General features: G+C 53.0%; 1 protein-coding gene across 1 annotated transcript; it reads right to left on the bottom strand.

Moving 5' to 3' along the window:
* Window positions 1-572: 572 nt before the first annotated feature.
* On the bottom strand, window positions 573-10,546 carry GATAD1 (GATA zinc finger domain containing 1). The gene is made up of 5 exons (XM_038762446.1): window positions 10,185-10,546; window positions 7,109-7,234; window positions 6,131-6,190; window positions 1,213-1,396; window positions 573-1,132 (listed from the first exon to the last, which is right to left on the bottom strand). The coding sequence occupies exons 1-5, from the start codon at window positions 10,485-10,487 to the stop codon at window positions 942-944; spliced, it is 864 nt and encodes a 287-aa protein (XP_038618374.1). The 5' UTR covers window positions 10,488-10,546; the 3' UTR covers window positions 573-941.
* Between the last annotated feature and the right edge of the window lie 222 nt (window positions 10,547-10,768).

Here is a 10,768-nt window from a genome sequence, read left to right as displayed (position 1 = left end):
CAGCTCCAGCGATGAGCATGGGCAAGGGGGCCCAGCTGCCCCCACTGACCTCCAGTTGATCCAGGTGAGTGGAGAGCTGGTCCGGGCCCCACCCCCTGACCCATCCCAACTGGGCCTCTGTCTCTGGCAGTGGCAAGTGCTCAATAATACGACAATGAATTTTATCAATTTGAGAGCATGGGAGGGTTGCCCTCTGATTGCCTTGATGCTTTGTGGAGGTCCTGGGTCCCGGCTCTGCCTCCCTCCCCGCAGGACGGGCTCCAGCCTACGCCACAGCTGCTTACTGTATCTTGCTTACTTGTCTGTTGCTGCAGAAGGGCAACTGTGTGAACTGAGGTAGGGCCCACTGTGGACACCAGGGCTCAGAGGGTCAGAGCCTGCCCACTGGCCTTTGCCCGAGGTGGTGGCTCTGATCTCATCGGAGGTCATCGCCACCCCGAGTCAGGCCGGGCGGTCCAGAGTTTGCAGGAAGCGCTCGGGGAAGAGTAAATACCGTGACAGCGGCAGGAGAGGGAATTCGGGGCCCAGGAATGCTGCACCCTCCTAACAAACACTAAGAGGCTCAAGCAGTGATGAGTTCAGTGAAAAATAACTTTTAATGCGCCACTGAAGCGCTAGAATTCACACTGCTCACCTTGGATGGTGATCATCTTTGTGGAAGCCTGAAGTCAGCCCCAAGCCTGCCTGCTGGGGACCCACCCAGAGCTCCCCGCTCATCCCTGGCCTCTGGGAATGGGAAGTGCTTCCCCTCCCTCCCTCCCACCCCTGACCACACAGTTCCATTACCCCTTACTCACATTATCCCGGGACCCAGACCTCTGGCTGTGTCTAGGAAGAAGAAAGTTTCCAGTCTGGCCCAGAGGCCCGGCGAGAGTCCATTTTTCTTTCGGACGAGCGCTCTCTCTCAGGCCTGCCAGCCCAGGCCTTCCGGGAAGGGAGAGTTACAGGCTGTTGGCCACGGCCTCTTTGATGGTGATGGCCGGCGTGGGTCCAATGTGCGTCCAGATATAGCCCTTCTCTGGGCGGGTGGGGACCGTGGGAAACGGGGAAGAGCGGGACTTGAAATATTCGGAAGGGGCGTGGCAGACAAACTCCAAATACTCCATCTTCCTGGGAAGGTCCTCTTCTGGCCCTGAAAGGGGCACAGCGAGCCATGTGGCTGGGGGTGGCCCAGCCCTGCCCTACCCCACCACCCCTCGGCCCATCACTGACCTAGGATGTAAGACGCCGGGTCAAACTGGTCCCTGGGGCTGACGGCGGTGGGCAGGAGCCAGGTCAGGGCAGCGCTCTTCTCGCAGTACTGGTCCTGGATGAAGCCCCGGATCTGAGCGAAGTATAGCTTTCCGTCCTGTTCGTCGACCACGGAGACCACGTCCCCGAGCTGGTAGTACACGCCCTGCGGAAACACAGTGGCTCCTGGGGGCTGCGCACCGGGAACCGGGCCGGGGGTTCGGTCCGAGACCGCACCCCAACCGGGAAGGGCCCTCCCTAGGGAGACGCAGTGGAGTCCCGGAGGCTTCCCCGGGACTGGCTACCCGCTCCGGTCTGGGGAGGCCAGCCCAAACCCACAAATCCAAGACGACGGCAACCACTTCTCTAGGCCCAATCCCCTATTTCCCCCTCTGCTGCATCTCAGCACCTCAGGACTTGGCTACTGCCCCAAACCCCAGTAGCACTTCTATACAATCACTGGTATTTACTGAGCACTTCTGGGAAAAGCAGTCTGGCCAAGTGGAAAGAGCAGAGGCCTGAGATTCAGAAGGCCTGCTTTCTAATCCTGGCTCTGCCACTTGCCTACCGTGTGGCTTTAGGCAACTTATCTATGCCTTGGTTTCTTCATCTGTAAAATGGAGGTTCAGTGTTTGGTCTGTCTACTAGAGTGTCAGCCCCACGTGGGGCAGGGGCTGTGTTCAACCTGTTTATCCCATATCTACCCCAGTGCTTAGAACATGGAGTAAGTGCATTAAAAAATACCATCATAATAATAGAGCTGGAAGACATGATCCCTGCCCTCAAGAAGCTTATAATCTACTGGGGCAGGCACAAACTAAAGTAAATTACAGGTAGGAGGAAGCAACAACAGAGTTTAAAGACCTAAGAGTCTTTAGTAATACCACAGGTTTATTGAGGGGCAGTAGTGAGGGAAATAGAGTGGGAAGATTAAGTCTTCCAAGAGATGGGATTTTAGGAGGGGAGAGTAGTGGGCTGTCAGATGTTAATGGGGAGGGAGTCCCAGGCCAGAGGGAGGTCGTGGGCAAGGGGTCAACAGTGAGACAGATGACCATGAGGTTCAGTGAGTAAACTGACTTGAGAGGAGCAAAGTGGGGTGCAGTGGAAGAAGAATAAGGATAAGTAACCGGGGGAGTGTGCTGACTGAGTGCCTTAAACTTTACGATCTGTTGCTTCCTCCTACCTGTCATTTATTTTACAGTCAGTCTCCCCCAAGTGCTTAATACAGGACTCCGCTAAAGAGTAAGTGCTCAATAAATGCTACCAATTGAACTGAGCAGCGGGACTTATTGGAAAGTACAAGAGCCTAAGAGTCGAGAGAACTGGGTTCTAATACCGTCTCTGCCACTCGCCTGCTGTGTGACCTTGGGCATATCTCCAACTTGTCTGGGCATCAATCAATCGTATTTATTGAGCGCTTCCGGAGTTCAGGGCACTTGGGAAAGTACAGTAATAATACCATCATTATTATTACAGTATAACAACAGTTGGTAGATATGCTCCCTGTCCACCACACGCTTACAGTCTAGAGGGCCTCAGATTCCTCATCTGTAAAATGGGGATTCAAAACCTGTTCTCCTTCCCCTGTAGAATGAACCCCTTTTGTGGAACTGTGTCTGCTCTCACTGGATCTACTCCAGTGCCTAGTTCAGTGCTTGGCACCAAGAAAGCACTTAACAAATACCCAAATATTATTACATCTCATCTACCCAGTAAACCCACCTATCCTCTTGCCGCCCTCCAGGTCACCCGCAGTTAAATAGTTCACCGGCACTTCAAACTTAGTACATCTGAAACTGAATATCCCATCTTCACTCCTCAATCCCGTAACTTTGTTATTTCAGTCAAGAACATCACCATCCTTCCCGACCTAGAAGTCTCAGCCTCATCCTTGACTCCTCCCGCTCTTCCAGCCTCACAGTCAGTCTCTACTGCTAAATCTCACCCATTCTTCCCAGAAGCGTCGTCTTCCAAACGCCTTCCCTGACCCCCGTATGGGTCTGCTCCCCACCCCGCTACCCCCAGCTTTACCTAAGCCCTTAAGCATTGTGATACCCCACCCCAAACTAACAACACCTATGTCCCTACCCTTACACTACGTCCCTTTTCCTCTTGGTAATTTATTTTACTGTCTACCAAAGTAGATGGTACACACCTTGAGGGCGGTTTCTACTAACTCTGTATTATCTTCTCCCAAGCGCGAAGCACAGTGCTCTGCCCACAACAAGTGCTCCATAAACCTCATTGATTGATTGATTCCAATACACCACCTTCTGAATCCGCCCTCTCCTCTCCACTGGTTCGAACTCTGGTCTTGCCTCGGCTGTGGACTCCCAGGCTATTGTGTCAGCCTCCTTGCTGGTCTCCCCACCTCCGGCCTCTCCCCTCTCCCATCTAGACCCCCCCGGCTGCTGCTGCTGTTACACAGAGAGCTCAGCCTCTTGGAGCATCGCTTGGCCCACATGTCTCCACTCCTCAATGCTTGACAGGATGGTCTAGCAGAAGGAGCTCGGGACTGGGAGTCAGAAGATCTGGGTTCTAATCCCGACCTCACCAGCCCCTACTGGGATCTTGGGCATGAACCTTAACTTCTCTCCATCTCGGTTTCCTCATCTGTAAAATAGGGATTAAATACTTTCTCCCTGCCAACTTAGGCTGTAAGCCCTGATGGGGGCAAGGACTGTGTCTAATCTGATTATCCTGTAGATATGTACCCTAGCATTTAGCACAGTACCAGAATCGGCACATGGTCAGGGCTTCTTAAACACCACAATTATTAGGAACCCTCCACCGGGTCCCCATCGTCCCAAAACTTCCCCGTCGGCTCCAAGGCTCCCACCCACTAACCCCACCTTAGCTACGTGCTCTCCTCACCCGTTCCCCCCGTAACCAACCTGCCAGCTGTGCCTCGCTCTCGACTCTCCCGCCTCCAACTCAGCGTGGCCAGGAGAAGCAGCATGGCCTAGTGGATAGAGCATGGGACGGGGAGTTAGGAGATGGGTTCTAATCCCAGCTCCTATCCTAGCCTGCTGTGGGACCTTGGACAAGTCACTCGACTTCTCTGGGCCTCAGTTTCCTCATCTATAAAATGAAGATTTAAAACCTGTCATCCTTCTTGAGACTGTGACTGTGTTTGATAGTGGACAGAGCTCAGGCCTGGGAGTCAGAGGGTCATGGGTTCTAATCCCATCTCCCCCGCTTGTCTGCTATGTGGCCTTGGGCAAGTCATTTCCCTTCTCTTGGACTCAGTTACCTCATCTGTAAACTGGGCTTAGGGACTGTGTCCAACCCAATCTGCCTGTATCCACCCCAGCGCTTAGTACAGTGCCTGGCACATAGTAAGCACTTAACAGATACTATATTAGTATTATTATTATTATCTGATTATATCCCCCCTGCTGCTTAGCTCAGTGCTGGGCACACAGTAAGTACTTAAGAAATTCCACAATCATTACTGCACCAACCACTGTATAACTACAGAATAACTGCGCCAAACACTGCCACTTTATAAAACTCTCTCCCTAGACAATGAGACATGAGTAACACCTTGATCATGTTGTCCTTTTCATTGTTCCCAAAGTGCTTTTACCATCAGTGACCTCAACTGAGCCTCATAAGAGTCCTGTGAGGCAGGGAGAGCAGCTTTCTTAGTCCCATTTTACAGATAAAGAAAGTGAGAGATTGTGCCCAGCCCGAGGTGACCCAGCAGGGGAATCAGCACCAGGGGCAGAGGTGGGCTTAGGACTCGGGTCTCCTGATTCTCTGTCCCGGGGTCAGTCCAGCCTCTGCCAGGCTGCCACCCCCCACCCTGGAATGCCACTCAAGCCATCAACCAAGCTGACCTGGGCCAGGATTTCTTTCACTGATGTCAACACTTATCCTGTCCCACTCTGACAACTGCATCAGCCTCCTCGCTGACCCTTCTGTCTCCCATCTCTCCACTTCAGTCCACAAGTCAATCGACTGCCTGGATCATTTTTCTAAAAGTTCAGTCCACATCACCCCACTCCTCAAGAACATCCGACGTTTGCCCAGCCACCTCCTTACTCCTCGCTCTCAGCTTTAAATCACTAAACCGGCTCTCTCCCTTCTGCCTTACCTCACGGATCTCCAACTACAACCCAGACCACATACTTTGCTTTTTTAACACCAACCTAGTCTCTGTACCTCTGTCTTCTCACTGCCAACTTCTTGCCCACGTCCTCCCTCTGACCCGGAACTCCCTCCCCCTCCATATACAGCAGACCAACGCTCTCCCCTCCTTCAAAGCCTTATTCAAATCACCTCTCCTCCACAGGCCTTCCCAATTACGCCTTCTTTTTCCCTGCTCCCTCTCCCTCCTGCGTCGACTATGCACTTCCTGGACCTGTTCCCTTCAAGCACTTGCTATTCACCCTACCCCTTGCCCCACAGATGTACATATTTGTAATTTTTAAAAACTGCCTCCCTCTGTAGATTGTACAGCTCCTTGTGGGCAGGGAGCAGCAAGTCACAAACTTCTTTAAGCCAGGCCCAGCCTAACCCACTGCCCCAGCAGCCATTTTCAGCAGATCCACTCCCCTCACCTGCTGTGAGTCCGGAGGCCCCAGCCCTGACCTTGCCCGGCTGCTTGTCCTCATTCATTCAGTCGTATTTATTGAGCACTTACTGTGTGCAGAGCACCATACTAAGCACTTAGGTCCTATACTATACTAAGGTCCTCGCCGGGCGTAGCCCTGCCAATTCCCTGTCCTGTGGCCCTGGAAGCCAGAAGGCTCCCAGACGGGCCCAGGGGAGATTCCTTGAGGCCAGCAGTGGCAGCGGGGCTCGGGGCCCCCACGCCTCAGTGGTCGGGAGGCGCTCAGCCAGTGCCCAGCAGGCTGGGAGAGGGCAGGGCCCAGCGGACCTCTGGAGGACCCACCTTGTGGAAGATGGACTCTGCGGTGACGACGGTGGACACGGCCTCAGGTGCTCTGATGGGCTGCGAGAGACCGAGGGGAAACGAGCTCAGAATGGGGGTGGGGGGGGGGAGGGGCTCCACCGGGAGACAAGGAAGCGGCTCTCTCAATGCTGGGACATCAAACTTCTTTCACGCTGGGGACGGCGCCCAGGCGGGGACAGACTCGGGGCAGAGTGGGGCATCGACTCTAGTACAGTGCTCTGCACACAGTAAGCGCTCAATAAATACGATTGATTGATTGATTGACTCCGCTCTCCACGGGCCACTAGTGGCCACTGATTTGGCGAGCGGTGAAGTGCCTCAGTGCTGCCCCGCCTCAACCCGGACTGTGGACGGTGAGAGGGGCGAGGGGAAGGAAGGCTCAGGCACTTGTCTGCTATTTCAAGAGAAATCAATCATCAGTCAATCCAGCCTTGGGGAGGGTTTGTTGGGGCTCCCCCGCTTCCCCGGTGCCTCAGCGGGGTTACCGATCACCACGGTCCAGGTGGCACTGCCCCTGCAAACCTGGCACCTCACTGGCCATGGGGCTGCAGGAGCCCAGGGCCTCCGCGGACAGAAGCAGTGCGGCCTCGTGGAAAGGGCCCCAGGCCTGGGAGTATCAGGACCTGGCTTTTAAGCCCAGCTCTGCCTGCTGTGTCTGTCTGTCTGTCACACTCTGTCTGCTGTGTGACCTTGGGCAAGTCACTTCACTGGACCTCAGTCCCCTCAGCTGGAAAATGGGGACTGAAGACTGTGAATCCCACGTGGGACATGGGTTGTGCCCGACCTGATTGGCTTGTACCTACCCCAGCGCTTAGAACAGTGCCTGGTACACTGTAAATGTTTAACCAATACTGTAAAAAAACAAGCGAGGGGTAGAGCAGGGGGGGAAATCTCCCAAGGCAAAAGAGGGGACCCACAACCCCAGAGTTCCAGCCAGGAAGGCTGCTGCAATCTTACATTCTTTAATTTGAAAATGTGTCTCCTCCCTTTGCCTTTGGTGGAAACTTTCTTTTCGGCAGCCGGAGCGGACTTGTATTTGGTGTTCCTCAGCCGGGCGGATCTCCTGTGGATTTCCTGCTTGCTCTGTCATCGAAGGGGAAGGGGAGAAGGGGATGGGAGGGGCAGAGGGAGCAGAGACAAATAAACCATGGTCACCGGAGGGGTGGGGACTTATTAAGGAAGCAGCATGGCCCAGTGGACATTCATTCATTTCATTCATTCAATCGGATTTATTGAGCGCTTACTGTGTGCAGAGCACTGGACTAAGCGCTTGGGAAGTACAAGTTGGCAACATACAGAGACGGTCCCTACCCAACAGCGGGCTCACAGTCTAGGAGGGGGAGACAGACAACAAAACAAAATATATTAACAAAATAAAATAGAATAAATATGTACAAATAAAATAGAGTAATAAATACAAACATATGTACATATATATTAATCCCGACTCTGCCACTTGTCTGCTGTGTGACTTTGGGCAAATCACTTCATTTAGAAGTGACTTGTTCCCTCATCTGTAAAATGGGGATAATAATAATAATGATGGCATTTATTAAGCGCTTACTATGTGCAAAGTACTGTTCTAAGCGCTGGGGAGGTTACAAGGTGATCAGATTGTCCCACGGCGGGCTCACAGTCTTAATCATCGTGGCTCAATGGAAAGAGCCCGGGCTTTGGAGTCAGAGGTCATGGGTTCAAACCCCGGCTCCTCCACTTGTCAGCTGTGTGACTTTGGGCAAGTCACTTAACTTCTCTGGGCCTCAGTTCCCTCATCTGTAAAATGGGGATTAAGACTGGGAGCCCTCTTGGGACAACCTGATCACCTTGTAACCTCCCCAGCACTTAGAACAGTGCTTTGCACATAGTAAGTGCTTAATAAATGCCATGATTATATTATTTTTCTTCTAGACTGTGAGCCCACTGTTGGGTAGGGGCTGTCTCTCTATGTTGCCAACTTGTACTTCCCAAGCGCTCAGTCCAGTGCTCTGCACACAGTAAGCGCTCAATAAATACGATTGATTGATTAATCCTCATTTTACAGATAAGGTAACTGAGGCCCAGGGAAGTGAAGTGACTTGCCCAAAGTCACACAGCTGACAGTTGTCGGAGCTGGGATTTGAACCCACGACCTCTGACTCCAAAGCCCATGCTCTTTCCACTGTGCCACGCTGGGGATGAAGACTGTGAGCTCCATGTGGGACAGGGACTGTGTCCACCCTGACCCCGGGGCTTTGAGCGGTGTTTGACACAATGTAAGTGCAATGATTATTATTGTTATGGTTGTTATTCCGGCTCCCAGGCCCGAGCCCCCTGTCCAAGGCAATGAAGGGGCCGCGGTCACCGAGCAGGGGGGCTTCCTAGGGGTCGAGTCTCCCACCCTTCCCCGCCCACCTCGAGGGGAGAGGAGAGGGAGAGAAGAGGAGACCTCTAGACTGTGAGCCCACGGTTGGGTGGGGACCGTCTCTATATGTTGCCAACTTGTACTTCCCAAGCGCTTAGCCCAATCAATCAATCAATCAATCAATCGTATTTACTGAGCGCTTACTGTGTGCAGAGCACTGTACTAAGCGCTTGAGAAGAACAAGTGGGCAACATATAGAGACAGTCCCTACCCAACAGTGGGTTTACAGTCTAAAAGGGGGAGACAGAGAACAAAACGAAACATACTAACAAAATAAAATAAATAGAATAGATATGCACAGGTAAAATAAATAAAAGTCCAGTGCTCTGCACACAGTAAGTGCTCAATAAGTACGATTGAATGAATCGATCAATCGCATTTATTGAGCACTTAATCAATCAATCGTATTTATTGAGCGCTTACTGTGTGCAGAGCACTGGACTAAGCGCTTGGGAAGTCCAAGTTGGCAGCATATAGAGACGGTCCCTACCCAACAGTGGGCTCACAGTCTAGAAGGGGGAGACGGAGAACAAAACCAAACATATCAACAAAATAAAATCAATAGAATAGATATGTACAAGTAAAATAAACAAATGAATGAATGAATGAGGAGGGGAAAAAGGGGTTTTTGAGCGCTTATTGTGTGCAGAGCACTGTACTAAGCTCTTGGGAAGTCCAAATTGGCAACATCTAGAGACGGTCCCTACCCAACAGTAGATATGTACAAGTAAAATAAATAAATGAATGAATGAGGCGGGGAAAAAGGGATTATTGAGCGCTTACTGTGTGCAGAGCACTGTACTAAGCGCTTGGGAAGTCCAAGTTGGCAACAACTAGAGACGGTCCCTACCCAACAGCGGGCTCACAGTCTAGAAGGGGGAGACAGACAACAAAACCAAACATACTAACAAAATAAGATAAATAGAATAGATTTGTACAAGTAAAATAAGTGAATGAATGAGAGGAGGGGAAAAAGGGATTACTGAGCGCTTACTGTGTGCACACCACCGGACTAAGCGCTTGGGAAGTCCAAGTTGGCAACATCTAGAGACGGTCCCTACTCAACAGTGGGCTCACAGTCTACAAGAGGGAGACAGAGAACAAAACCAAACGTATTAACAAAATAAAACAAATAGAATAGATATGTACAAGTAAAATAAATAAATGAATGAATGAGAGGAGGGGAAGAAGGGATTACTGAGCGCTTACTGCGTGCTGAGCACTGGACTAAGCACTTGGCAAGTCCAAGCTGGCAACATCCAGAGACGGCCCCTACCCGACAGTGGGCTCACAGTCTAGAAGGGGGAGACAGAGAACAAAACCAGACATATGAACAAAATAAAATAGAATAGATATGTAGAAGTAAAATAAACGAATGAATGAATGAGAGGAGGGGAAGAAGGGATTATTGAGCGCTTACTGTGTGCAGAGCACTGGACTAAGCTCTTGGGAAGTCCAAGTTGGCAACACATAGAGACGGTCCCTACCCAACAGTGGGCTCACAGTCTAGAAGGGGGAGACAGAGAACAAACCCAAACGTACTAACAAAATAAAATAAATAGAATAGATAGGTACAAGTAGAATGAATGAATGAATGAGAGGAGGGAAAGAGGAAGGTCGGGCGGGTCTCACCTGCTTCCCGCCGCCGCCGCCGCCGCCGCCGCCGTTGCTCTGTAGGGAAGCGGCGGCCGAGGTGCTGGCGAATCCGGCCCCGCCGTAGCCTCCTCCTCCTCCTCCTCCTCCGGTTCCTCCCGCGGCGGCCGGGCCTCCGGTGGCGGTGCCGGTGGCGGCGGCGGCGGCGGTGGCGGCGGCGGCGGCGGGTCCTCCCCGTCCGGTGCAGGCGTGGCAGAGGATCTCGCCGTGGGCGCCCTTCCTCCACATGGACGAGCTGGTGGTGCGGCAGGCGCTGCACGTGGGCTTCAGGCCCAGCGGCATGGCGGAAGCGGGACCGGGGACCCGGGACCCGGGACCCGCCGGCCGGCCCCTCCGGCTCCTCGGTCCGCCCGCCCCGGGACCCGGGACCCGGCCCGGTAGCCCGCTAGCCCGGCCGCCGGCAGCGCGGGCGGAGCCTCCGGAAACCGCCGCCGCCCCCCCCCCCACCGGAAGCCTGGCGGGGACCCGCCCGAACCTCCGCGGACCCTCCGCCTCCGGCCTTTCGGCTCCGGCTCCGGGTCTTTAGTTCCGGGCTCCGGGTCTTTAGGGGCTCGGGCTCCGGC

Source organism: Tachyglossus aculeatus, chromosome 2, assembly GCF_015852505.1.
Source record: "Tachyglossus aculeatus isolate mTacAcu1 chromosome 2, mTacAcu1.pri, whole genome shotgun sequence".
Taxonomy (NCBI): Eukaryota; Metazoa; Chordata; class Mammalia; order Monotremata; family Tachyglossidae; genus Tachyglossus; species Tachyglossus aculeatus.
This window is presented reverse-complemented; position numbering and strand designations above follow the sequence as displayed.